The following is a 27,356-nucleotide window of genomic DNA, read 5'->3' as shown; positions in this document are numbered from 1 at the left end:
CAGGGTCAAACATTTTATCACTTTAAGCACTGCAAATTAGTGATAAAAGAAATATTCATTAGTGCTCCCAGTGTGTTAAATTTAACCAGAACAGCAGTTGCACAATATTGTGGTTAGTTCAGTCAGTTAGCATTTCATAACATTTTGATGGCCATTGTTTTGTTTCAGAACTTCATATTTATGATCTTTTGCAAGCTAGCCTTGGCCACTAGCTGCACACTGTGTGTAATACAGTGCAATATAAACCTTTCCAGTCATGGGTAATATGGCTGGGTCACGGGTTTCATGTAGATACATACATACACTGCTTACACTGTATGTGTGTGTGAGTTATTTTGTGCACACATTTCAGGATTTGCATATTGCATATAAATTATGGCAGGGTCAGCCACCAGACCAATTTTTGCTAATGTTTAGGCATTGTATTGCAACTAACATGGTTCTTCAATAAATTAAACAGCATTAAATGGTACACAATGTCAAATTTTACTTTGTTTTGTGACTCGGGAATACTGGCCCTTCAACATATTTACTCAAAAAAGTTTTTGAACTGTAAGTTGGTATTAAAGCTTTGGCGTCAGCTCTGTGTGTGTCACTGTATATCTGTTCGGTTGGCAGCCTGACAGACATCTTTTGCCGTCTTGCATTTTCTGGATTTCTCACTGGGAGTAACCACATTCCTGGCTGTCGGTTCATAGGTCATGTCACATCACTCCTATCCTCAGTGATATCTCTCAAACAGTCACACACGCTGAAGTGGAAATGATGGACATGTACAGCATCTCTTTGGAGCTATACTTTAGCATACAGTTTTCAGACTGTTCTTTTTTTAAAATTTAACATAAAACAATTTAATTTTGTAGTTGTTAATATTCTTGTCAATGTAAGAATCCACTATTGAAAATGTAAAATTTTATATGTGCTAGAAAGCTGAGAAGAGTCTTTTAAAGGATCAGTGTGGATTTAGTGCCATTTGATTACAACCCCCAGGTGTCACCCACTTCTTTTTAGTGCAAAGCGGAAATTATGGTGGCTTGTTTAGTTTTCCCCGTTATGGCCTACTGTAGAAACATGGCAGCTCAACATGGTGGTCTGCGGTGTCTGTAGACATCAAAATCTCATTCTAAGGTAACATGTTTCTTATTTCAGGCAATCACACACTAATAGAATCATAGTTATGTATATTATATTCCATTTCTCCCATAATCTGTAAACAGCCTCCTAAATCTGACGCACTGGAGATAATGGTTAAGACAGAACATTTGGGAATGTCCCATTGCCATGTTATGATGATAACCTGCTACAATTTGGTGAGGTAAAGCTAAACTTAGGTGTGACGACATAGAAGAAGTCCAGTATCCCGGGATGGAAATCCAAAGGGTGCACTGATAGAGTTAAATTGAGATTATGTGAGCCTAGTGTTGCTGGAGAGTAAGTTTATTGCCTAAATGTGATTGAAATAAATATCAATGTGGATGTTGCTTTCCAACAGAACTGCTTGACTAGACATCAGTGACTGCAATCATTTATGGCAATGTGATTACATGTTTTAATCTTACAAAAAAAGTTAGAATCAAAGCAACATTACGTAGAAATTGGCCATAGATTCAACTCCCTGGGTGCAGAGTGCACTACCACTGTTGCAAATACGGACAGCTGTCTTTGTTATGATTGATGCAAGTCGACAACTTTGCTAACACAGGACAGCTCAACTAACAAACTGAGCTACCATTAGCTAACAGCAGCTATAGGTCACAGCAGTTTACTTCACTGTCCATCAGGAAACTCTGTAAATCACAGAGATAATGCAGAACAGCTGGAGGACAACAGAGGGGAAACATTTTCTCCATAAAATATGATCTGGTTTCACCAAAATCAGTGAAATAGCTGATGCTGTATGACTTAGTGTCTTAAAGCTTTGTGCATTTCGCATGGGAGATCATACCCAGAGCACAAAGTTACATAGAAGAAACAGGTGTATGAGTAATGGCAGAGACAACATTCATCTAATTACACATCAGTGTAGCAAAATGATTTAAAATCTAAAATTTAAAAGTTATTTTATGTTAGAAAAGTTTCGCAATGGGGCTTTAAATGAACACTGGAGAGAGAAAACAATAAAAATGAATTGAACAAATGTGCTCAAACGTTTCATAGGTGCAAAAGTATCTCTGTGGACATCTCTTCACACACACACACACGAACACACACACACGCCTTTACAAGCATCCTTTATTTGACAAGCCTAATCTTTCTCAACACAAAAAGTGACAATAAGCAGGCACAGCGGCCTAATTAACAGGACTTTCATTCAAATTAACACACACACACACACACACACACACACACACACACACACACCCCTCTGATGACCCATTAGCCACACAATGGGCAGGACAATGCCTCTCTGTCATACACACACATTTAGTCCTCCGGGGGGCAAAGCTGGATTTAGATTTAGGAATGCCATAAAAATGTCTGTTGGGGGTGAAAAGAGTGCTTTTAAAATCTCTGTAAACGCTCACTAGATAAGACAAGTCACGTTTATTGAATCTTCCATCTTGCTGTATCTATGACTGCAACCTCCCCCCTCCCCAGCCACAAAGAGCCGAACATTTACGAGCAGATTCATCACTTATCTCTTAAAGCTCTTATCCAGGGTCGCTGTGCGTCCTCCTCCTCCTCCCCTTTATCTGCATTTGACCCTGGGCTTTTTTAGCACGACAGGGGTGTGAAAGTCAGTTTGACCTCTTGAGGTAACCTCGAACACAAATCACTGTGTGCCCCACAAAGTGCTGAGAGAAAGACAGAGAGACGGCCTTGAGCAAATGAGCAATGACCACAAAATGGTAACCTTTGCTTCCAGCACAATAAGCCGCTCTCCAGCGGGCTGCTATACGAGAACGCAAGATCAAAGTGTGCTATTCAAGTAGGAGAGATATACCCTCCCTTTGAGAAATGAGGTTCACCTCTGCTGCTGCTGCTTTGCTTCGTGTACTGCAGGGTAGAAACTTTCAGATGCAACATTTGATTGCTTTCTTAAAAAGACAAAAGGGAGTGCAGGAGATCGGCTTGCTTGTATTTGCAGCGGGGCTTCTGGGTAATCTGGTATCGTCGGGGTGGGTTTTTGAGGCCTCGGGGTCATGCTCTCTGCATCTCTGAGGAGAGAGATCCTCCACATCCTTCCTGTGTGAGCGTGTTTGTGTGTGTGTGTGTGTGTGTGTGTCTGTGCCCCACACAGCCCACTCTCTTTGCTCTTTGACTCCAATGGCCATATAAGGCGGCCGGCACCATGGTAACCACAGGGCTTGAATAGCAGTGTCAAATCCCTGGGAGTGCGCGCGCACACACACACACACACACACACACACACACACACACACTCAGCCCCCTCCCCCTCTGCACACACTCCCAGCTCCCTCCCTCCCTCCCTCCATTGCTTTGCTTGATCTCTCTCTCTCTCTCTCCCTCTCTCAAACACACACAAATAGGTTGGAGAAAAACAGACAAGAAGAGAGAGGGGGCGAAGAAAGAGAGCAAACACCGACAGAGATCCAGCCCATCACGGGCTGTGGCCATTTTCTTGAATCATAATTTGATTTGTGGACTCTGAGAGAAAGAAGAGGGGGGGAAGCGGAGCTCCCGTTCCCTTTTCCACCCCCCACCTCCTGGTTGCCTGAGCCGTAGGGAAAAGCCTCACACACACACACAAACACACACACCGACGGAAAGCAGCACACAGGGGCTAGGCCGTAAGTCATTAGTTCTTGGTGGACAAGCACTGACAAAAGGCTGGAGGGGAGAAGCCCGCATGAGTGCCTGGAGAGCAACCACAGCAACTATGGAGGGCTGAGCAGACGGACGCTCTCCTGCTCTTCTTGATTGTTTTTTTTTTTTCCATTTGTCGGGGAAGGGAAGGAAGCAGCACAGAGGATATTGTCAGAAACGAGCACTCGTGCTACAACAAACAGGGAAAGAGAGATCACTTCCTTGTGTTGAGGATCTACTTGTGTTGTGTATTTTGGAGCCCGAGTGCAGGCAGTCCACGTCGCCCTCGCCTCTGCCTGCCTGACTGACTGCCTTTGCGGCCACTGCAGCTGGCCTTGATGAAGGAGCCCACAACCACATGAAAGTGATGTTGTTGTTGTGCGGACATTGGCTTGTTTTGCCTGATCTGGAATGTCTTCATTGTGGGTCACAATGCTGCTGCCGCTGCTGACGCTGAGAGGATTACAGCAGAATAGGGGAGCTGTGTCTGCAGCCTCGCTGGATGGAAGGAAGATCTAGAGCGAGAAAAGGATTTATCTGTCAGCGAGGGAAGCCGGAGACATTAATGTTCGCTCCGAGGTAAGCTTGACATCGTTTCTAGAAGGATTTAGAGGTGAATATTTAGGCAGACAGCTGCCTTGCATGAAGAATAATCGGTGTGGGCACAGAGAAATTCGGTGTAAGGGGTACTTTAAGAGGGGTGGTCAAAGCCTCTCCAGGCATGTGCTGAGGCGAGCTACACCGAGGTCCTTTTTCAGCCATTACTGTTGCTACAGAGACAGAGCTGGGAGTGCATGTGTGTGAGAGTGAGGAACAACAGTGTGTGAAGCCGTGTGTCAGGACGAGATTTTCACCTTTCATTTACTCGCAAAAAAGAAATCGGTGCGCCTTCGCTCTCTTCTTTTAGGACAACTGCAATGTTTGATTCATTTGTTTCCTTCTAAAGGTTTCCACGGCTGCTGAAAGCGTGACACCGCTCGACCGGGCTTCTCTTTAACCATCTCAGGAACTGGTCCCCGAAGACAAGGATTTAAAAAGAAAGACAATAAAAACAACACACGGCGGTTACGAGTTGGATGAGAAGGAAAAAAGGGAAACGCGTTGAAATCCACAGGCATGCAAAACTAAAAGTTGCCACACTTGAGACTGTTTCCAGGTCATAGTGGAGTGGGAGGAGACAGATCTGTACTTGTTTTTTCTGCCAAACACCCTCCTCCTCAATGCCTGTTTTTTCACATTGACATCTGCTTGTTTAGCCTGAGGACTATTTTTTTTTTTTTTTTTTTACAGAAATATATATATATTAAACTAATAATTAATTAAGCAAAAGAAAAAAAAGACTGATTATCTCCAGGTGAGGGGGGAAACACACAAATCTGGACTTTTCATGTTTATGTTACCTTGACAGCAACCAGATATCTTTGGCGGCCTGTCCCATTTTCTTCTGCGGGGGTTCGGTAACCAAGCGATGGCCATGGTGAGTGGGGGCTGGGGAGATCCCAACGGGGGCACCAACGGGCTAGGGGACAAGAGCTACCTGAGGGGGGAGGAAGAGGACGGCTCACCACAGGCGGGGGGCAGCGACATGGAGGCCGGAGACGACGACAAGGCCTGCGTGGTGGACTGCGTGGTGTGCGGGGACAAGTCCAGCGGGAAACACTACGGCGTGTTCACCTGCGAGGGCTGCAAGAGCTTCTTCAAGAGGAGCGTCAGACGCAACCTCAGCTACACATGCAGGTGAGAGGGCATTGTGGGTAACGTAAAAGGTTACGTAAGGTACAGCGACGCATGGCTGCGTGTCAGTATGTGATTATATCTAGATAAGTTAGTGACCATTGTCCCTGTTGAATAAGCAGAAGATAGAAGTCATAAATATAAACATTATCTCTGCAGTTGTTGTTCTTAGTTTTCATGTCTATTGTGTCATGAAAATGATTAAATTCAAATGAAAAGGTTACTGAATATATAATAATGCATATATAATACAAATAGATTTGTGCAGGGCTGTCACACAAGCCATGATGTGTGTCAAATATATCATTCACACAACCACAAACATTTGATTTAAAGACTTAAAGGTGTCTCTGTGGTAAAACAGAAGCAATAAATCGATTAGTCAACGATCAACAAGCTAAATTTTAAAGCATTGTCTGATTCCTCCTTTTCACAAGTGAGATTTTTTGTATGTTAGTGCACTGCGTATGTTTTGTTGTCAAGAGTCTTGGTTAGATAAAACAAGTCAATCTGAATATGTGACCTTCAACCCCAGTGGACATTTTTCACTATTCTCTTTCACACAACTGATTAATTGATATTGAAAACAATCGTTAGTATCTGCTCCACTTTGCTGTGATGTTTGTGAAGAATGTCATACATGGAAACACAAATAAATGTGTCTGTATGATCTATATCCATGCCCAGATTGTTAAACAAGGACTTCTGTCATTAACGATAAGCTGTCAGATTCAGTGTGTCATTTTGCACCTATCTGTTTTACTGTAGCTGACTCATCATGTACAGTTTTAGTTCCATAATAGTTAATTGATTAATCATTTAGTCTGTCAAATGTCAATAAATGGTGAAAAACTGTCCTTCACAGTTTCTCAGAGCCCAAGGTGACGCCTTCACATTGCTTGTTTTGTTTGACCAAAACTAAAGAAACATACGTATGCACAAACATATTCAATTTGCAATCGTATATGACAAAGAAAAGCAGAAACTCCTCACATTTCCGACGTTAGAACTGGACAATGTTGGTATTTGGCTTCTGTTGACCACCTCAGAGTTTCAGCTTTACTTGAGTTAAATAAGAATAAAATGAATATACTAAATTACAAAAAAGAGGAGCTGAGACATGTGACTGAAATAACACTGAATGATGCAACCATCTGCTTTCCAAGCATGATAATGTTTCCTGGTCTAATGAAAAATCTAGTTTCATGTTGCAATATTAATGTGTTAAAAGGAAGTGCCGGTAACATGCTGTAGATGGAAACAGCTCTTTGTATCCATTAAAATGTTTGTGAATAAAAGGTGATGACTTAACTGAACAGCTTTTCTTTTGTCGCATTTTACACGTTTGTAATCTGTATAAAACAAGATTAAAATCAGAAAACCATTTGTTGAGGTCAGAGAAGATTGAAGTTTGACACCTGCAGGAAATCGGCAAACTGTTACTGCTGTTCCTCCTAAAATTGCTTAAACGCCAAAGAAAGGTTTTGTAACTAGAGTCCCTTAATCATTTGTTTGTGTCCTCAGGTCAAACAGAGAGTGTCAGATTGACCAGCACCACAGGAACCAGTGCCAGTACTGTCGACTGAAGAAGTGCTTCCGTGTTGGCATGCGTAAAGAAGGTATCTGTCTATCCATAAATCCACCATCCATTTTGATCCCTGTGCAAATGATGTGAAATACTGTGAAACACGCTGTGATTATACATGTGCGGTTCTTGCAAATACACAGAAATTGAATTGGTACAAAATATGCAAATAATTGAGATTTCCTTCAGTGAGGAGCCTTTTCATTACTTCAATACAGCAGCTCTTAGAAAAGAAGAAAATCAATCATAGTCAAATTTGCCTTTTGTCATTATCTTCGCCCCTTCTGCTCCATGGGCTCCAAAGTGCAGAGAAAATGCCACACATGTCTTTCTAGGCCCTATCATGGCTAAGCTAGCCATGCGTGTCAGCTCAATGCCACGTACTAAGTGGCTTAATCTAGTGCCTGTGTAAGAGTGACTGAGAGGGATACAGTGCTAAGACACCTGCGTCCCAGAGCCTTAAGCCCCTGGTTGGAGCTACAGAAACCCCTCTGCCTTGTTGGCTCGATCATGCAGAATCCAATACAGGGATTTCACCTTAAGTGGGAGAGCCAAAGCAAGGTATCGGTCAGCGTCATGCTGATGGATACACAGTAGTAAATAATGAATAAACACAGGGCAGATAATCCCAAATGTGTATGACATTTTAACATTGCGACCATAGAAAATAGATTTGACCTCTTAATGTTTGATGGTTTGTTATTTTAAAACCAGCCTGATGTGTCTCTGAGTTGTTTTTCTCTCATGCTCACAAATCGTAAAGCATGTTAATGAGACACATTATGGGTCCCTAAAGACAAATTCCCTCTACTTGACCACCTCCATAGAGAGGTCAGAGGTCAGACTCAGCTACAGAGCAGCATGTGTCCGGCTGGAGTTGATTCGGTGTCTTGCTCAAGGACACTTGAGCAGGACAGATGCTCGCCACATGGATTCATATCCCCAAATGAATGAGTCTCTATTCAGCAGCCTGCCCCGCTGTCTCAGTTTTGGCATTAATGCCGTCTGTCACGGCTATGGTACTTTCTCTCCACGAAGTGATGTTCTCAGTCTCACAGGGTGCTTTTGAGGGCAGAATTAATCTTCTGTGTGTGTGAAGTTTGGCATATAGTAAGGTTACTGCAATAGCATGTTGTAATTCTCCTCCAGAATTAATATCGCAGAGGTTTTAAGTTTTATGGGGAGTAAATTCTGTCTTTGTTTTACTTCCATAGATAACCTTCATCCAGCCTGATGAGCGCAAGAATATTTCTCCTCACTTTCACGCTCTCCTTGAGTCAGTCTGGGCCCGATTATGCCTCCTTTAATCTTGAAGAATAGCTTTCTAATCGGGTCAAGCCTGTCCGTTGATAATCTGACATTCGCCGCTGTCTGAACTCAGTTTTAACTTTTCTTCCTCTCCGTTTTCTTCTCCAAATCCCCTCCTTTACCTCCCCTTCTTGTCCTTCACTATTTTCTCCTCTCTTTATCTTCCCCTTGCTTTCATCTCCTCTCTGTCACCTCTCTTCTTTTTCATCCTCTTCTCCCCTAACCCTCCCCTTTGTCCCCCAACCAAACTACAGCAGTTCAACGCGGTCGCATCCCACCTCAACCGAGCCTCAGCCCCTCCATCACGCCCATAGGGGGCGCCAGTGGCCTTGGTGGCGAGTTCTATAACAACAACAACAATGGAGGAAGTGGTGGAGGTCAGCCGGTGTCAGAGCTCATTTCCCAGCTTCTGCGAGCTGAACCATACCCCAGCAGTCGTTATGGACACCAGTACAACCAACAGGCCGGTCCAGATAACGCCATGGGGATCGATAACATCTGTGAACTGGCTGCCAGGCTACTGTTCAGCACCGTGGAGTGGGCCAGAAACATCCCTTATTTCCCTGAACTGCCTGTGTCAGACCAGGTCAGTAGATTAAACTTAAAAAGTGTCTGAGAGAGAATCAGAGAAGATAGTCTACATCAAAACATAAATATACAATGAATACAGTGAACATTAAATATGGATGACAACAGTGTAGGGCAAACTGATTAACACACTAACAAATCCACAGGTGGCCCTGCTGAGGCTGAGCTGGAGCGAGCTGTTCATCCTCAACGCGGCCCAGTCGGCTCTGCCGCTCCACATGGCGCCCTTGTTGGCCGCTGCCGGCTTCCACTCCTCGCCCATGTCTGCGGAGCGCGTGGTGTCCTTCATGGACCAGGTGAGGGTGTTCCAGGATCAGGTGGACAAGCTGACCAGGCTGCAGGTGGACTCTGCAGAGTACAGCTGTCTGAAGGCCATCGCACTGTTCTCACCAGGTGATTGTTGCCGCTGTTTCTGCTTTATCTGCTGTTAATGGAACACAGTGTGCTGCGAAACCACTACAGCCACTTTTAAAAGTCCACAGTTCAGCAATTAAGTTGTTGAACTTGTGAGAGACAGATTAAAAGAAGAAGAGCAACAGTGAATCCTACATTTCCCACAATGCAGCTCAACCCTGCCTTGTAACACCCACATCTTTCAGACTCCACAGCTTTTCATTTTCAATGTGAGCTTACTGATATTGTACTGAAATGTACTTATGTTTTTGCAGTCTGAGACAATCCTGATGGCATCACCGTGACTTTTTAAGAAAATGAATACACACAAATAAAAAGAACACATGACAGGACAGAAAAAAACATTTAAAATACTGAAATACTTCATATTAGCAAGTGTTACGTGTCTGAAGAACTGCAGGTAGGTCACATCTTAATCTGTGAATATACCTACTATGGCACCATCTCCTGGCTTATTAATGAAATGCATTAATGCATTTTGTGCTGCATAATTGTGTCACTGATCATCATGCAGCATTTTGAGAGTTTTTTAAGTGGCTTGCCTTAAATTGCTGACTCGGAATGCCTCTTCTAAAAGCATTCAGATCTTACTCACTAAACTAACCAGAGACTATATTCTGCTAAGCTGTGTTGTGGGTTTATAGGTTTAAATGATATGCTCTTCTCATACTGTACAATACATGATTAAGCTTTATATTTGTAGGTGTTCCCCTCGGTGGCTTTTTATTACATTATCTGCCAGGATTTCAACCTTCCTCTCAGCTCATCACGACTCTTTATGTAACCTGCCCACACTATTAAGTAACTGCCTCCTTCCTCCCTCCCTCCCTCTTAGATGCCTGTGGTCTAACAGACCCAGTCCATGTGGAGTCTCTGCAGGAGAAAGCTCAGGTGGCTCTGACAGAGTACGAGAGGATGCAGTACCCGAGTCAGCCCCAGCGCTTCGGACGCCTGCTCCTGCGCCTCCCCGCCCTGCGCGCAGTTCCCGCCAGCCTCATCTCGCAGCTCTTTTTTATGCGCCTGGTAGGAAAGACACCCATCGAGACACTGATCCGTGACATGCAGCTCTCCGGAAGCTCAATCAGCTGGCCGTATGTCCCAGGACAGTAGCCCCTTGAAGGACGAGGTCTCCGTCTGGTATCAGTGACGACAAGGACCCACAGGAAACCTCCTGACTCATCACTATCCATCTGTGTGGTTATGAAACTGCAGTGCCAGCTGGCCGTCATATGTACTGTACTGTAACCGCTCTATTCCCCGTCATGAAACGAGCCCTCTGTCTCCTTGCGGGCCTCCAGAGAAGAGAGGAGCCAGTGCCAGGATGAATCTGTCTTGTTGCCAGCCCACTCATTCTGGTGCCAGGTCTCAGGCCAGAGACCCGTTCCTCATGCTGGGCTCCGATATGGCCACCACAGCCAGTCATGTCACCACCCACATGCCATAGTGACAAAAGACGCTGCAGTTTCATGTAGAGGGCAGCAGCACCCTGCTATAAATACATCTAGAGGACAAAACTGTCCCGCCAATGAGAGTGAGAGGAACACTTTTTCCCACACTGGGCTCACTTTCCATGGCTCACCGTTTGTAAGACAGTGACCTCTTTATCCACACAACTGATAACATTACAATGCAGCATCATGATGATAATGGATTTAATTGAACAATCTGAAGCATCAGGAAACTGTGGTGAACTGAACATAAGACACAGAAAGGACTCTCTTTGCCCAACACTGAGCAAGAAGCCAATGAAGTGATCACATGGAACAGAAAGAAAAATAAAACCAAGGAAAAATCACCAAAGTTTATCATATCATCCTCAGAGATGGTTTTAAATATAATAATTAGAACACATGAAGCAGAGAGAAAAGGATGAATGGACTCTTGTGACTGCCTGGCCATCAAGTGAACAGTGTATTTACATTCATTCACAGGGCTCACTGTTACTGTAGTTGAAGAAGATACAAAAAAAAAAGTTTCATGAGAATGGACTAATACCTCACTAGACATCAGAATGCTTTAGTCTGATATTTCCTAAACACAAACCTCTGTAAATGTTCTTCACCAGAAACCGCCTTCTTTTTGACAACTGCCTTGTTATTCAGTATGAATTTGGGACATCTATGAAATCTGAAAGGAGTCACAAACATTTGTCTTGTATCTTTTTAAAACAGATCCCCAAAGTGATTTTCACTTGTGTTTTGAATATGAGTTTTGACTGACTGAATATGGTGAACTCATCTATTAAGCATAGTTTGGATCGAGATTTCTTTTTTTTATTGAGGAACGGCAGGCAGACATCAACTCGGGTTCTAGTAAAACAAACAATTCAAGACGTTAAGAATTAGCTCAATAAACATAGTTGGTCAATCATTGCTGTTTCTGAGAGTGATGATCCCTCGAAGATGTATTGAACTGTATATATATTGAGGCCAACTTCGTCTTTTTGCATGTTCAAATGTTGTTTTGAATCTCTACTAAGTTGAGACTGTTTTATTCTTTTACATTATGTATTTCAAGGTTACTTTAAACATTAAAGTATTGCTTTCACTGTTAGCTCCTAAATGTTTTTTTCTATATGTATTTACATGAAAATACCTCTGTCATCTGTTCAGATGTCAAAAAAGAAGCTTACCTTCATGCCATTACTGATGATATGACATAGAGATGTTCACGTTCTCATCTCTAGGCTTCTATGTCAGTCTGTACTGTTGTGAATGATGTGAGACGATACTGTAATGGATGAAAATCTGGTGGAAAAACTGCACTTGGAGGATATTCAATGCCAAAACATCACACTATCTGTGACGAGTTAAAAGAAGATGGGCCAGGATTTGCTGGTCCACCAGGATTTACCTCAAACGGGTATTTCAAGAGGCGAGTTTACAAAATCACAGGTGATATATTTGAAAGGAAAGAATGAAATCAACTCTAAACATTATACATATTTCAGCATTTACTGACGAATAAACAGGTGAAAGGATGTAACTCTGCTTCTTGATCTCCCACTGGGCCTTTTGAAAGTTGTTTGGATATTCTTCTTTTCGGCAACAAACTCACACGATCATGTCATTGATGAAAAAAAGGATAAATATACTATTAATGTTTTCTTATCTTTGTGTTACTGAGTTTTTAAAATTTCCTGTGTATGGCAACGTTATTAAAAGAATCAAAAGATGATGATGTGTCTTTTGTTTTTGCTTTTTCAAACTACTTGAAAAAGTGTTGTAATTACATCTGTATGAAGAATGCCAAATAAACACTGCAACATGTACCATAAAGTGTATTAATGAAAGTGAATTCATTTGACAAAATGTGTTTTATTTATTTCATTTATTTAAATAATATTCAACTTTTGTGTGGGAATCTCTGGTCATGATATTATCTCTGTATAAAAAAGTTAGTTCCCACACTGCAGCATTCTAACAACCAAACATAAAATTCAAATCGCTGTTGAAATGTAGTAAAATCTAACACAAGGTGCAACAAATTAAACTATTTTTTTAAAGTTGATTTTTTTTGGCCTTTTCAAGCTCCATTTTGACAGAGACAGCTGAAGAGCGGAAAGAGCCACAGGTCGGATTCGAACCCTGGGCTTCCGCAGCAAGGACTGAGCCTTCACACATGGGGCGGCTGCTCCACCAACCGGGCTTGAACGCCGCCCCAATAAATTGAACTATTAGTAGTAATGTAGTCAAGCTGTTTATATCACAACCACACAGAGAAAAGTCTAGCTGTATCTCGACAGTAATCTATTCTGACAGCTGCAAAAATCAGACAGAAGTTGTAAACATTAGTGTCAAAGACAGCCGGGGTTCAGTGACAAAATGAGGGCCATGTTGGTATGGGCTGAACTGTAGCAGTAGAACTGAAGAGAAAATTAGGATAAATTATTGTTCAGTGTCCATCCTCAGATGTTTGGACAGATTAAAACTCACTAACAAAGACCTTGGTCATAGATTTTCACCAGACGTTTGATGTGGAAAAGCTTTTGCCGAAGTTCTTTGCACTGTTTCTTCTTTGCTTGATAATCTGGCGTCTGGAAGAAAAAGAAATGAACTGACATCATCAGTTGTTTCTCAGCAGTAGTAGCAATACAGCTCTGGATTACGATAATGTGGGACACGTTTTGCAAATCTGACTGTGTACCAAATTTCCATATGAAGCATAATTTCATTCATTCATCATTATGAAATACACAAAAGTTATTGTTTCATCAGAAGACAATTTTCAGATATTGGACTGCAGAACTAGCTCAGCTTAGCATAAAGACTTGGCTCTGTCCAAAAACCTGCCAGCCTTGCTAAAGCTTTTTTTAGTCTGTACAAAAAAACAACAACATATTTCTTCTGTTAGATTTTACTTTCCATGTAAGTGGTGATTTAAATCTGGTGTGGTTGAGATCTGGTGTGATTTAAGTCATTGCACCTGGCAAAAAAACTTACAGACATGAGAGTGGCATCAATCATCTCATTCAACTCTTAGCAAATAAGTGAATAAGTGTATCTCCCAGAATTAATTTCACATTACAACACAAACACACACTACACAAACTTCCACTCACCTTTTTCAGGTCTTTGAGACGATTATACTCATCTGCCACACCCTGAAAATGGGAATAAAGATTCTCTTACTGAACAACTTACTGAATAATATATATAGAATATATATATAACCAATATTAGTCAATTCTGAAATTGCTGCACAAAAGTTAAATCTAGCTTGAATCATCTCCACCGCTGTGTCTTTGGCAGTGCGATCGACTCACGCTGAGGATGAACTAAGCAGTTAGATTTAATTAAAAGGCACAGCTATGACTGTATATTCTCCTGGCTGTCTGCCCCCCCAGATTTTTCCACTGCTATTTATTTCTCTACCTGGTACTTCATGGAGCCCTCGTCCAATGCGTCCAGTTCTCGGCTCAGCTTGTGCATCTGGTCACTGATTTCATCCATTTCAGCACAGAGGCTCTTATAGCGGGCCAGATCAGAGTCAAACTCCTTCTTGTACTGCCGGCGCTGCTCGTCTGAAATGATCTCGGGGTACAGCCTAAAGTGGGATATTAACATGAAGACATGAAATGATTATTAAATTAAAACTATTCAAAAAAGCAAAAATGTGCTTTTTAGCAGCATTAGATTAAAATCATTTTAACAGTTGGCCAACCTGCCTTAAAGACATTATTGATGCTGGCCACTCTTAGTGGTATTACAGCATTCTGAAATAAAATTAATACTGTCTGGTTGAGGGCAGAGCACTTTACCTCCATTAATGCTGTGATTAATTAGAAAAAGTAAAGCCAGAAGGAAATAAAGGCTTCCTCTCAGATTGGTCTTTCGTATGTTAATTTGGGTGCAACCAAGAGATTTTTAAAAACTTTTTTTTTTCTTGCTTCAGGCTGCTCACTGCTGAAATTATATTGGTATTCAAAATCTTTAATTCTTTTAGCGATATCTAATATAATATATATTCTAAATAAATAAATATAAATAATATTATGTTATTTTAAATGGAGGAAAAGCATCTGAAGCAATACAGAGACAATACAACTCCTCAGTGAAACTGAAATAAAAGTCTTTGAGTTGGTTTACAGTAACTAAACTTTGTAGTATCATCGTAATTTATTTTTAACATTACACAGCATTTTGAAATTTCTTTCCACTTGAATTTTCACTATTTTTTAAATTATAAAACAGCTCATACCCTTTCAAGTTTGAATGCTTTAGGTTTTATCTCCCGTTTTTCTCTCTGATGAATTAAGGAGAAACACTTTTTACTGCTCCTTTGTAGGAAATGTGTCATATAAATAAACTTGCCTTGCCTAATCTCTCAGATAACAAACTGATAATATAATATACAATATTATGTATACTTAAAGCAGAGTAATGGCACACCTGTAAAGGTAAGCTGTGTGGTCCTGGTCCAGCTCATTGCCAGTGTCTCCAGTGGTGTAACCAGTTTCATACTGGGACTCCAACACCTCCTGAGCAGCAGGCCTGGGCTCTCTGTCTTTCCTCTGTTCCCTCTTTGTATGATAAGGTAGAGGTTTCCTGATGCTGTCATTCTCATCTGAGGAGCTGCTGGTGCAAACAGTGACCTTGCTGTTCTGGTACAAAGGCTCTGCACCCCGACGATTGCTGTTTGCAGCAGACAAACTATGGAAAAAGCAAGACACAAGTATTACATTTGTGCTTGAACGTCCACAGACACATTTATTATCTCAGTCAGATGTAAGCCTGGAAGGGATCATGTGTTTGGTCATGTATGTGTGTACAAGTGTGTGTATCAGTTTCCAGGTAATGTCACATACTGCTCATAATTTCCGTGCACATTTATGACTGTATGCTCAAAGACCTCTAATGGTTGATTCACAATTTTTGGCAAACTTGTTTTTCTGACTGCTTTAACTGCTGACTCTTCACTCCTCTTAATCAGCCGGTAGTGATCACACCTGGTGGAGATCTACACTCTACTGAGTGAGTCTAGTTTATATTGGATTTTTTAGAGATTAAGCTGCAAACTCAGGAAAAGCATGTTTGATGACTCTGGTATCACCTATTTGTTGCAAACAGTGGTGGTGGAAGTGTCATGTTGCTTTGCTATATTCTGGTCTGGACCTCTAACTGTATCAAGTATTTGGTGTTTTGCACTTTTGGGCCACAAGAGCCTGAAATGATATTCAAGTATCAAGTAAGAGTAAAGCAACATGCTTCATTATCTTCTCAAAATATCAAGCTTTACGCTACAGTATATAAAGCTAATAACATGAAATCAAGAAGTGTTTTACTGAATTTAAGGTGATAATTTTGTTGATGCTACATGTGTATTATTTTCACCAAAAAATTATAGCTTGTTTGTTGTATCATGGCAGCAACAGAAATAAGAAATTACCTGGAAGTATTCAATCAAAATGCAAAGCTATTGCAGCTATTTGGTCATAAAACAGAGTAAGTTTTTACATCCTGGTCTGAACTAAATTTCATTGCAATCTATCCAATAGTTGTTAAAACATTTTATTCAAAACCAGCCAAGTTAGTGGATCATCCAGTAGGTGTTGAGATATTTCAGTCTGGACCAAAGTGGCTCACCAACCAAGCAACAGATTGGCAATACCATCCACAGTGCCATGCAACTAACATGGCTAAAAATCTGATTTTTTCTGTTGTACCATCAACACCAACTACAATTTTGCTTACAAGCCATTTTATTCCATTAACTGTATGTTAAAAAGAGAATATTTTTTAAAGTGGCTGTGTTGAGTTGATTTCATTGATCTTAACAAAATCTTCCAAGCCCATTCTTTATTTGGATCCCCTTTAGCTTCCACAAAGTCAGCTAGTCTTCCTGGGGTCCACACAAAAACAATTACAATAAAAACAATTTATAAAACATGAAAAGGCAAAACAAAAAAAACAAAAAAATAAATGAAATGAAACAATAGTAGCCTATGGAAACAAAAGATAGTTGCAAATACACAAAAAATAAAATATAAACAATCATAATGGTTCCAAAATAGCAATAGCAATGATCACAATGCCATCTTTGTGAGATTCATAATTATTTGTTTTAGTGACTTGGCAGATTGGTTCAAATATTATTTATCAAGCCGAATTTTTTTTGGCCGTGGTCACTGATGCCTCCTCTTCTGTGGACCCTCTGACCTGTGGTGTTCCCCTAGGCTCCATCCTTGGCCCCCTGTTGTTACATGCTGTCACTGGGACATATACATAAATACAGAATTCAATACCATTGTTATGTGGATGACACGTGAAAGTCCCAGTGAGGTGCAATATTTTCAGTGATTATGTTGGCTGCCAGAAAGTGCTGGATGTTCAAAACCTGCTTAATGAAAACAAAATCGAATGAAATTATTCTTTTTGGAGTCCATCCCCTTTTTACAAAAACATCTTGGTTCCCTGTCGACTGCAGTCAGAGACATTGGTATAATATTTGACAGTGACCTTTCATTTAAAAAATAAGTTATATGTTGTTACATATGTTTCTATCAGTCAAGGAGCAAAACTCAGGTCTTTTCTCTCTCGGCCTGAACTTGAGAAGGTCATCCATGCTTCTATTTCATCTCAGATTATTGTACTTCATTGTATTCAGTAGTAAGTCTACATATTACCCTACTCCTAGGTGCTAGGACAAAAGGCAGCTGTTTGGCTTTTCTTCTAAACTTTGATTGGTCCTTAATTAGTCATGAATTTTTTTTCTTTCAGCCTTTATTTGAAATAAGCCGATGAATGAAAACAACCACAATGAAACACTAACAGTAACATTTTATTTCCAACAGGCCTTATCTGTTTTTTATGTTTTCTATTATGTTAGGTTATGTTTCTCATTGCAGGCCTAAAATGTTTTAATCCTGGTCCAACCATGTAAAGCACTTTGTAACTTTGTCTGGAAAAGTGCTGTAATGTATAAAAGAAGTTTTTATTTTTATTATAATTACTGAAACAACCAGATGACCAGTGCTTATTTGATGTGTATAATACTTGAGACAAAACCTGTGTACTTTTTCAATGTCTACAAATAATATTTTGCATGAATAACATAACAATAACAGACAAGAATATTTATCTATCTCATTAGCACAGGAAGATCTATGAAGAACTAATCTGGCTGCTCTGTTATGTGCAATTTTTAGATATTTCTAAGCAGCCAAACAAACACGATCAGTCATAACAGAAGAAGCAACATATGCATAAAATTTCCTTGAAATTGAAAATACTGTTTACCATCACTGAAATAATGTAATCAATCTAATCAGACCAGACTGTTACAGATACTGACCAGAACTCTCAGTAATTTGGTTTTTAGTCCATTGCTTCACTTTCTGTAAAACAGAAGATCTCCATATATTTGTTTCACTAGCTTTTAGAACAAAATCAAAAAACCTCATCATAATTTATATGATCTGCACTGAAAAATGTGTGTAGGTGGATGTATATGTCTTTTTGTTATCATTTAATTGTTGTCTGGAGAGCATCGATCAGAATCCTCACAGGAAATAAGATGTGTGCATTTCATCAGCTGTGACCATCACTCACCTGTTGCTTTTATAATTTCCCTCACTGTGGATGCTGACGGTCCCGTTGCCATAGGAGACCACACTATTCTCCACCCTCAGGTCAGGTGCTGCTCTCTCTGATACAACAACAGTGGGTGCCTGCTGGGTGCTGCGTACGTCTCCAACATGGTTCACCTAAGATAATATCACAAGACTGGACTCAAAATAGCTTAATCTAATGTCGAGGTTTGTTCCACCACAGGGCATATAATTTGATTCTAAAAGCCATATTTAGCATCATGATACATATGATAGGGTCCTCAGGAAGAACTTTTTTTTATGCTCTAAAGAATGAACTTTTTCTGCACAAAATCTGTCACATAGCTACAGAATTGGAGAGTTCTCTACACTGCACGACACACAGCAGTAAAAAGAAGAAACTCTAACATCGAAGTCCTTTCTCTTGCAGAATGATCAGTGTCTCACCTCAAATCTTCTCTTTCAACATCTATCAGAATCAATTCATTGGGAGGAAACACACAAAAAACAATTTTCTTTCATGATACCAGTGGAGAAGCGTGTGTGTGTGTGTCATCATGAGCACACAGAGAAAGGTCAAGACAGGAGTGAAATCAATGGAACAAACAGTTCTGCTCTTCCTTTCTGAAGTATCAGGTAAAAACAGGCAGCAGATCAAAAACAGCACAATGCGCTTATCAAACAGAACATTTTTACACGTACAGTACAACACAGCGATGTCACAACCATTTACAGCCACAGAAACTGGGATAAAATTCCAAACAAAATGCATGGTCAATAGAAATCATTCTCAAATGATACCAAACTGAAACTGCATTATGTCTTTTATAATCCACTGTTGTACTGTATGATACATAATTAATGACTTCTAGTCTTTGGCCTATTTCTGGATCACAGTGTAGTTGCACAGGATGAGGATCGAGTGAGCTGATGTGAATGTCTGGAAAAAGCAGCCTGTGAAATAGATCTCATGAATGTGGAGTCGGAGGATGGTCCTCTATGTGAAAAATAAAACTCTCAGAAAGCTGCAGGGAATCTGATCTGCTGCAGCAGAAAGGTGCTGTGACAGCCACTGCTTTGTGAAATTCGAGTGTTTTTAATTCCTGTGTTGCTCAGTCCGGTCAGAATTTGTGAAACTAACACTTTCTGCTGAAGCTCAAACCCAAAAAACTCAGACAAGGAAATCTAGAAGCCCTCTAAATGATGTAATTATATGATATAGAGAAACTGCTGATTGTTAGAAAATGCTGATTTAAATAGTTGTTGATTAATATTCAGTCAATGAACTAATTCATAAATCCACTAATTGTTAAAAAACATGAATACATGAAAGTTTCTGATTTCACAGTGAAAATGCAATAAATAAAAGAATCTCTAGAATCAGGTATCATTTCGTCATTCTATTAAAAGATTAATAAAATTACTTGATTGTCATTTCGTCATTCTATTAAAAGATTAATAAAATTACTTGATTGAATACTTTCTTAATTTCTTTGTTTTTGCATACTCCATCTTTAGATATTCTTGATGCCTCACCACATTGTGTTTATCGTCTTAGTTTCGATTTGAGTTGATAATTGCCGGTCCTATTGAAGATATATAGATAAATATAATATAGTATATATATAGATAAATAAAACACACAATTTTCAAACATTATGCAGTGTTTGCTTTAATCTAGTTATCCTAAATTATTTTCTCTCAATTATCTCTCCTTTTCCATTCTGTTAAATAAAAATGTAGCACAAAACACAAGGAAATGACTTCTTTGCCAGGAGTCTAATCTGCAGGAGTGTGTAGCAGTCCCTTCGCATACTGAATCATTTAGCGCCATCACGCTCTGTAGGGATTCACACAGCAACGCTGAGGCAACTCAACCCTTTTTATACATTATACATGCCACATACATTATATATGCCTCCCTGCAAGGCAAACATCTTCACTGCAATACAAGAGTGCCCCAGAATAGGGCCTGCATCTCGATGAAGCGACTCGCTACACCCTTTGCAGTGATAGGCAGTATGTAGGCCAAGGCCTCGCTGAATAAACTGATTAAATATGTTTCTTCCTTTTCCAAAATGAGTCATAGTGGACATGATACATTCATAGTACACTGCTACTCAAGCAGATTAATCACTGCTAAATGCCACATGAGGCGACCGCTGTGAAGTATAAACAGCACAGTTTTCATTGGGCTCTACAGAACTTGTTAAATGCTGGAGTACTGATGGCCCGGGACTGTAAACCTGTGGGTCTAATTTGAAAAACAGAAAATCAGATTTTTTATTGGATACATTTACCTCTTCAGGCCTCCAAAAGAAGGAATATCACCCACTGAATGAACTATTCACAACTCCTCAATAAAGCCACTGAGGGGTTACACATAGACGCTACTTTATTTTGAGGGATCGCAAGCCAAAAAAGTTGAGATCCACTGGGCCTCAAGTGACTGGAATTGGCCAGCAGCATAATGGAGACAAAGTTGGACACTTTGTACTCACATTTCCATTAAACATCACAGAACTTATACCTTCTTTACTGAGCACAATGTAGTTTGAAAAAACTACCAAAGCAGTCATTTTTCTGCCGAGAAAATTCACGTCCACCAGGGGTCGCTCATAAAAACAAACAAAAAAAGAGCTTCAGCACATAAACAATAGCGTAACTAACTCACATCATGATCACATGGGGGGAAAGTGAACATATAGATGTGCTGTATTTAAAAATCGTTTCTTTGTACAGTATAAGAATGTGTCAGACAAAGTTGTTGTTGTTTGTTGTGTATGGTTTTATTTTTTTTGTTAATTTTAATCTCCTATAGTATAGTGGCTGTTCAAGAGTGATCATTTCACACAGTGAAATTATTTACAGCTTTCTTTGCCTGGTTTAAAATGAGTCAGTCGATCCTTATGTGATCATGACTGTGTGAAGGAAAAGTGTGTGCGTTAATACCTGTTCAAACAACCTGAAATGTGAAACCAACCATCAGGTAAATTACTCTAAACGTGTGTTTCCTTTCACAAGAAATCCTATAATGTTGCTTCTCAGCTATTTTTATATGGTTGCTGTATAGCTTTTATCACCAGTCTGGTTAATGATCAGTCAGAGTGAAACCTGGGTGTGCCGAAGATAAACAGCAGCGTTCTCTGAGTCAACAGCAGCGAGTAATGTGTGTTTGTGAAACCTGCTGGTCACTGGGAAGACATGTGAAACTTAACACAGTATATATGTCGGCCATGACCTTTATACATGCTCATGAACTGAATAGAGCAAATATGAGATTGTAAGCAGTGAAGTCAGTCTGGCTTTTGTTTCTATATCTGACTGGAAGGAAAGAGAAAATAAACATAAACCACATCTTTTGTAGACTTACTGTAACTAATATACACTCACTCATTTACACAAACACAAACCTCATTCAATCTCTGTTCAAATATAATGAAGAAATAAATAAATAAAACACACTTCACTTCTCACCCAGTCCTGCACATCCTGCCCCTCTGACGGCCTGACCAGCGGCTCATCCCAGTAGATGTTGGCTTTGCCGTGGCGCCAAATCTTGCTGCGGGTCTTGTAGGCGTAGTAAGCAGACAGGGACAGAACCAACACCACCATCAGACCCAACACTAACGCAACAGCCTGAGGAGAGAGAATAAATTATAGATCAGAATGAAGAAAAATCGAATAGAAGAGAATAAAATAGAGTAATCCTACTAACCTCCTCTGGGTCCATGTAGCAGTAATGGTGCAGGTATTGATTGTACATGGGGAACCCGCCTGGAAAACCGGCCCCTGCGCTGCCGCTGAAACTGGGACTACCCTGAATGTTCTGGCACATCATCAGCATGGGGTTGTAGAGCATGCTCTGTGAGCTCTGAGACATCGGATTCACCCCGATCACAAAGATGATGTCGATGATGCCCTTGAACCCAAAGAAGAGGCATGTTGAATCACAACAGAATTATTATTGAAAAATATAATATAGTACTGTAGTATAGTTTCAACATCTTTCTTCAAGGTTAGTAGATTAGTATCGTGTCTGATCTCTACATGTCCCATGGTATCAATACTTGTTACAATGTGATGTATTTCTTTTTGAAACAGGATACTGTCGTGGATAGTCAGAGTTCAAGCTTAATGCTGCACTAATCAATATGTTTTTATAAACAATGTATCAAATAACTAAGTTAATATGAAAGGGGTCATTTGTAGTAATGAAGATACTATAATCTTACCCTGAGCTCTATGGAGCTCTTTATTCATCTTTATTGTCATTGTTTGATTTTTTTTTTTTTTTACTATCGACTTGCCTCCTGTTGCTGCCACATGGTCAGGTCATCACTGTAAATGAGAATTGGTTTTAAACTAACTTATCTAGTCTCAATAAAGGTCAAATAAAAATAAAATAAACATAACTTCCAAACAGCTGTCTGCATAAAACGCTAAAAAACCCACTGTACACCAAACATTTTGGACAATCACACAAAATTAAATAAATTATACCGCTGAACAGATAGATGCCATAGAGGCGGCAAAGATGGAACTCAGTGGAGCAGAATACAACATGTTTTGAGTAAGGAGTGCAACTTTTCTAATTCATCCTACTTTTCCTCTTACTGCACCATCACAGCTACTTTTTCCACCTCCACCTCTCTACAACATGTTGTTCTGTGTGTGATGTTTAAAGCTGTCATGGCAGCTGAAATTGTTCATTGATTGACACAATTTATATTTGGTTAAACTCACCTGAAGGACAGCTAAGATGATATCACAAATGAACACAGTGAGGTAGAACCTGCATCCACGCATGATCCGTGACCGTGAGAAACTCCCCACCAGGAACCCCAGTGAAACCAAGAAGTTAATAGACGCCATTGAAATCATAGCCGCCTTGGCTGACTGTGGTGTCATGTAGGAGCTACCGTAGCCATAGCTGCCTCCATAATATCCCAACTCCGTCCCTGCAACACCTCCTCCAGCTCCAACAGCGTAGCCCCCGTACCCAAATCCATTCATGTCCCATACCAAGGTTGAAGCCACGAAGGCGAAGATGAGGAAACACATGAGTACTGTAGCTCCTTTGAAGGTTTTGACAAAACCAGGAGGAGAAAACCAGCGATAGAAGTGTTGAGGCTTCTCCTCCATGTAGTAGGAGGCTGGAGGAACATTATAGGTGTAAGGGACATACTGGCTCTGGGGTGTGTGAACACTCCTTTGGGGGTAAAGGCCTTGGGAGGTGGTGCTGTAAGGCGGGCTGTACACCGGAGGGCTATCATAGTAGCGAGGCTCATACATGGTTGGGAGGATTTTACTGCAATTTCACCTGGGAGAGGAAGGGAAAAAATGTTAATTCAAAGTCCCATTGCGTAACTTTTCTACCATAAAATAACAGATTTAAAATCATTTTTATGCTACGTTAACTTCAATCAGGTGAATGGTGTCTCTGTCAGTCCCACTCTGTGTCCTGTACGCCTTTTTCAGCACTATGTAACTTTGTGCTCCGGGTACATGATCACCCATGAGAAGTATGTAATGTTTTACGGCACTGGCAACTATTTCACTGATTTTGGTGAAACTGGATCATATTTTATGTCCACCGGGTGCTCTGCATCTTTTCCTGATGCACAGTAAAGTAAACTACTGCAAATTAGGCAGAGGAGTGTGTTCGGTGGCAGACTGCTGTCTGAATCCTGCTCCACCAACAGACCTAAGACCTCTTTCGTCCCCCTGGCCATCAGACTGTACAACAGCTCTCAGTCATGGCAGAAGGCCCAATAGACATTGGACAAATCTCTCTGCACTACTTCCTGGACCCACTGTCATTGCCATGTCTGACTATCTCTGCTACATGTGGTGACTGTGACTTTCATTCATTCATACATTTCATTCATTTGTTTACAGCCTAATTTAATTGCACACAGTCCTCCCCATTTGTAGTTCTTTCTCGTATTTGTAAAAAACATTCCTACTCCTACGGTCACTTTATATTTTTTATATACTTTATATTTGTATAAAACATGTTTATTTCTAGTTACTTTCTATTTTTTATATAGTTTTTGTATAGACGTTTAGCACGGGTTAACTTAACACAGATATATATTTATTTTCTATGCAAATGTTTAATTCCTCTGCACATTTTTTTAAATTTCAGAGTTTTAACTCCTGCACATTTTTGATTTCTCTGTACACATTTAAATTTATATTTATATCAGGTAAATTTCAGCGTATGGTTACTGTGTTATAAGTTAACTCTAATGTATGTTCAATGTAGATGCTTGAATTTCCTTCAGGATCAATGACGTATCTATCTGTCTCTATCTATCTATCTATCTATCTATCTATCTATCTATCTATCTATCTATCTATCTATCTATCTATCTATTATAGCTGCTGTTTGGCTAATGTTTGCCTAGACTGTGAGCTCAGAGCATCGGGGGAGTGTTAGTGTTTGTACCACAGGTGATTTGGAGTCACTGAGGCTGCAAGAGTAACAATCTGGTACTGACTTTTAGTCACTGGTGAGAGCTTCATGAAAGACAGATGCCAAGCTGGGCTTCTTGCTGTTGGACTAATAAGTAATATTAGCTGGCTTGGACTAATAAGTAATATTAGCTGGCTGCTATGTCTTGTGTTGTTGCATTAACCACTGCAAGACAATGCATAACACCAGCTTTGAAGGTGGACCCTTCTAATCTTGTGTGGTCTGAATGTCCTGGAGTGATGCCTCTTTGAGTAAACTGACTCTTGAAATGTGAATATAAAACATAAAATGCCCGTCCTTCATCCTGTCAGCACTTTTGTTCATTTTAATATAAGCAAGTTTTTGTTTTAGGCACCTTCTGCTGCACATCGTGCACCTATCCGCCCTTCATTCACCTCACTTCATCCCCTGAACCCTCTCTCCAGTGTCGCTCCAGAGGAACTCAACCCAACAGACTTCAATAATTCAGACAGACAGCAGATAAGAGGCGAGCAGGGGCAGCCATGCGGGGTGTTTACTGCAGGGGGAGAACCACAGACCTGTCCTTTCTCTGGGCTGTTTGTACTGTGTGTTACCTGTGTGTCAGCCCACTGGGAGAAAAAAGGAAGCTACAAAATGAGCCCAGTCAGGCGTGGTAAAAAAAATATTTTATCAACAGCTGTATATTTAATTTTTAAAATTACTCTCAGAAAAGTAAGAAAATCATCAACAAAACAAGTTGATTAAGAACCAACATCTGAACTAGACACATCCATGGTTAAACATGAAAACAAACAAATAAAAGCGTCTGCCCACTTTCTATTTCAAGTAAGATCCGACCACTTGATCACTGATCTCAGTACCAAATGCTTTAAAGTCCATTATCCATGATGATACCAACAACGTCCAACAACGTCCTCTTTAACCATTCAACAATTCAGATAATTGATCAATTATGATACAAAGTATTGATTTTAAATACAGTGCATATGATCCATTAGGAGTTTACTACTTACCCACACACTTGAGAAAACGTTCGTCAAACTTTGCACCCGTCCATCCATGTGAGTCTCTTCCTCCTCCTCCTTACAGCACAGGCAGTGTCCGCTTTATACCTCACTGACGGTCGTAAACGGCGTCATTTCCCATTATAGACACTTTTTTCTCAACATAACACACCGTAAATGAAACCTACGGAGCTGCTTGACTCACACAGAGCCTCGGCAGGTGAACAGTCCGGCTCACCTGACGACCTGACGTGCTCTCTGATGGACGGACGTCCACATTAAACATTAAAGATGCATATGAAGTAAATACTGTCCACCTCATCCAACACACTGGAACTAATTCAAGTTTATGAATGAACCATAACATTATATTATATTATAACAAGATGTTTACTGTAAATGATGGCTAATTAATATTTTCATTGTTCATTATAATTATAGTTCCATAATGTAGGTGGTCATACAGTGAAGCAAATGCCAGCATACACTGTACAACAAACAAAAAAACTGGCAGTTGTGATTGCCAGAATTTTACGGTGTCATTTTTTCTAATATTACAGTAAAATTATATTAATACTGTTGATTTCACGTTTAAGTTTGGCGTTTTATTCTATATTTTACCCTAAAAATACAATTGTTTTCATCAAAGGAAATGCTGTTTTTCCATATAATTGGTGTAAAAATACAACATGAACGCCATATAAAAAAAGGTGTTGGTGTTTTACTGTAAAATTAAGTCTGTCATTTAAAACACTACTTAATTCTGTACAAATTTCCTTGAAATGCTGTATAAATATATATTTAGCCATGAAATATTAAAGGCAATCAGCAGTGAAACAGCTAATTAAGATGCTATTCGAAATAATCAATTAATATTTACGTACATTTTCAAGCAAAACAATCCCATTTCCAACTTCTCAGCTGTAAGAATTTGTTTTGTTTTAACTTGCATAAAAGTAAACAGAAAAATATATTCTGGTTCTGGACCATGTGTTTTCTGACATATATCAAGAATTTACTATATAAAATAATTTGCAGATTAATGATTGTGAAAATAATGGTGCACCTCTTAAATCTCTTAAAGTTGCAGTCATGAAAGTAAGTTAATTTTGTTGGGTTAATGGAAATCCTGAAAACAAGCCAGAATGAATCAATATAGTCCAACAGGTTAAACCAGTAAACCATCATTTGCTGGCTTTTTGCAAGAGATAACTGTGGTTTTACTGTCCTTTATCAGTCTGCAGCAAACATTGTTGTCCTTAATACAGCTGTACTAAAACATCCAAATGACTAAAACACTTTAATAACGTGACCTTCATAGACACTGATGTGAGCGAGGTGTCTGTCTGCTACATCCATACAGACAAACAAGTCAGTGTGCAGCACTAATGATAATGTACGTACATGTGATTTTATAGCAGAAGGGACAAAGTAAATGTTAAC

At 40.0% G+C, this 27,356-nt stretch overlaps 2 protein-coding genes and 1 long non-coding RNA gene across 5 annotated transcripts; 1 reads left to right on the top strand and 2 right to left on the bottom strand.

The window, feature by feature from the left end:
- Window positions 1–3,885: 3,885 nt before the first annotated feature.
- On the bottom strand, window positions 3,886–4,953 carry LOC109138547 (uncharacterized). The gene is made up of 2 exons (XR_002041965.2): window positions 4,623–4,953; window positions 3,886–4,283 (listed from the first exon to the last, which is right to left on the bottom strand). It is a non-coding gene; the product is annotated as an uncharacterized LOC109138547 (long non-coding RNA).
- Window positions 4,954–5,093: 140 nt separating this feature from the next.
- Window positions 5,094–12,572, top strand: nr2f6a (nuclear receptor subfamily 2, group F, member 6a). Of its 2 annotated transcripts, none has more exons than XM_010733371.3 (5): window positions 5,094–5,505; window positions 7,027–7,121; window positions 8,653–8,981; window positions 9,130–9,376; window positions 10,233–12,572. In XM_010733371.3, exons 1-5 carry the CDS (start codon window positions 5,237–5,239, stop codon window positions 10,505–10,507), a joined length of 1,215 nt encoding a protein of 404 aa, XP_010731673.1. In that variant the 5' UTR covers window positions 5,094–5,236; the 3' UTR covers window positions 10,508–12,572. The 2 variants fall into 2 exon arrangements, with proteins under 2 accessions (XP_010731673.1, XP_010731672.1); XM_010733370.3 differs by having other exon boundaries at window positions 8,650–8,981.
- A 410-nt stretch (window positions 12,573–12,982) lies between these two features.
- Window positions 12,983–26,045, bottom strand: zgc:154006 (occludin). 2 transcript variants are annotated; one of them, XM_027285617.1, is made up of 9 exons: window positions 25,923–26,045; window positions 23,193–23,769; window positions 22,165–22,368; window positions 21,912–22,085; window positions 18,448–18,602; window positions 15,289–15,549; window positions 14,272–14,443; window positions 13,959–14,000; window positions 12,983–13,433 (listed from the first exon to the last, which is right to left on the bottom strand). In XM_027285617.1, exons 2-9 carry the CDS (start codon window positions 23,739–23,741, stop codon window positions 13,332–13,334), a joined length of 1,659 nt encoding a protein of 552 aa, XP_027141418.1. In that variant the 5' UTR covers window positions 23,742–23,769; window positions 25,923–26,045; the 3' UTR covers window positions 12,983–13,331. The 2 variants fall into 2 exon arrangements, with proteins under 2 accessions (XP_027141418.1, XP_027141419.1); XM_027285618.1 differs by having other exon boundaries at window positions 21,924–22,085.
- Window positions 26,046–27,356: the final 1,311 nt, after the last annotated feature.

The sequence above is a fragment of the Larimichthys crocea genome, chromosome XII (assembly GCF_000972845.2).
Source record: "Larimichthys crocea isolate SSNF chromosome XII, L_crocea_2.0, whole genome shotgun sequence".
In the NCBI taxonomy this organism is placed as follows: domain Eukaryota; kingdom Metazoa; phylum Chordata; class Actinopteri; family Sciaenidae; genus Larimichthys; species Larimichthys crocea.
This window is presented reverse-complemented; position numbering and strand designations above follow the sequence as displayed.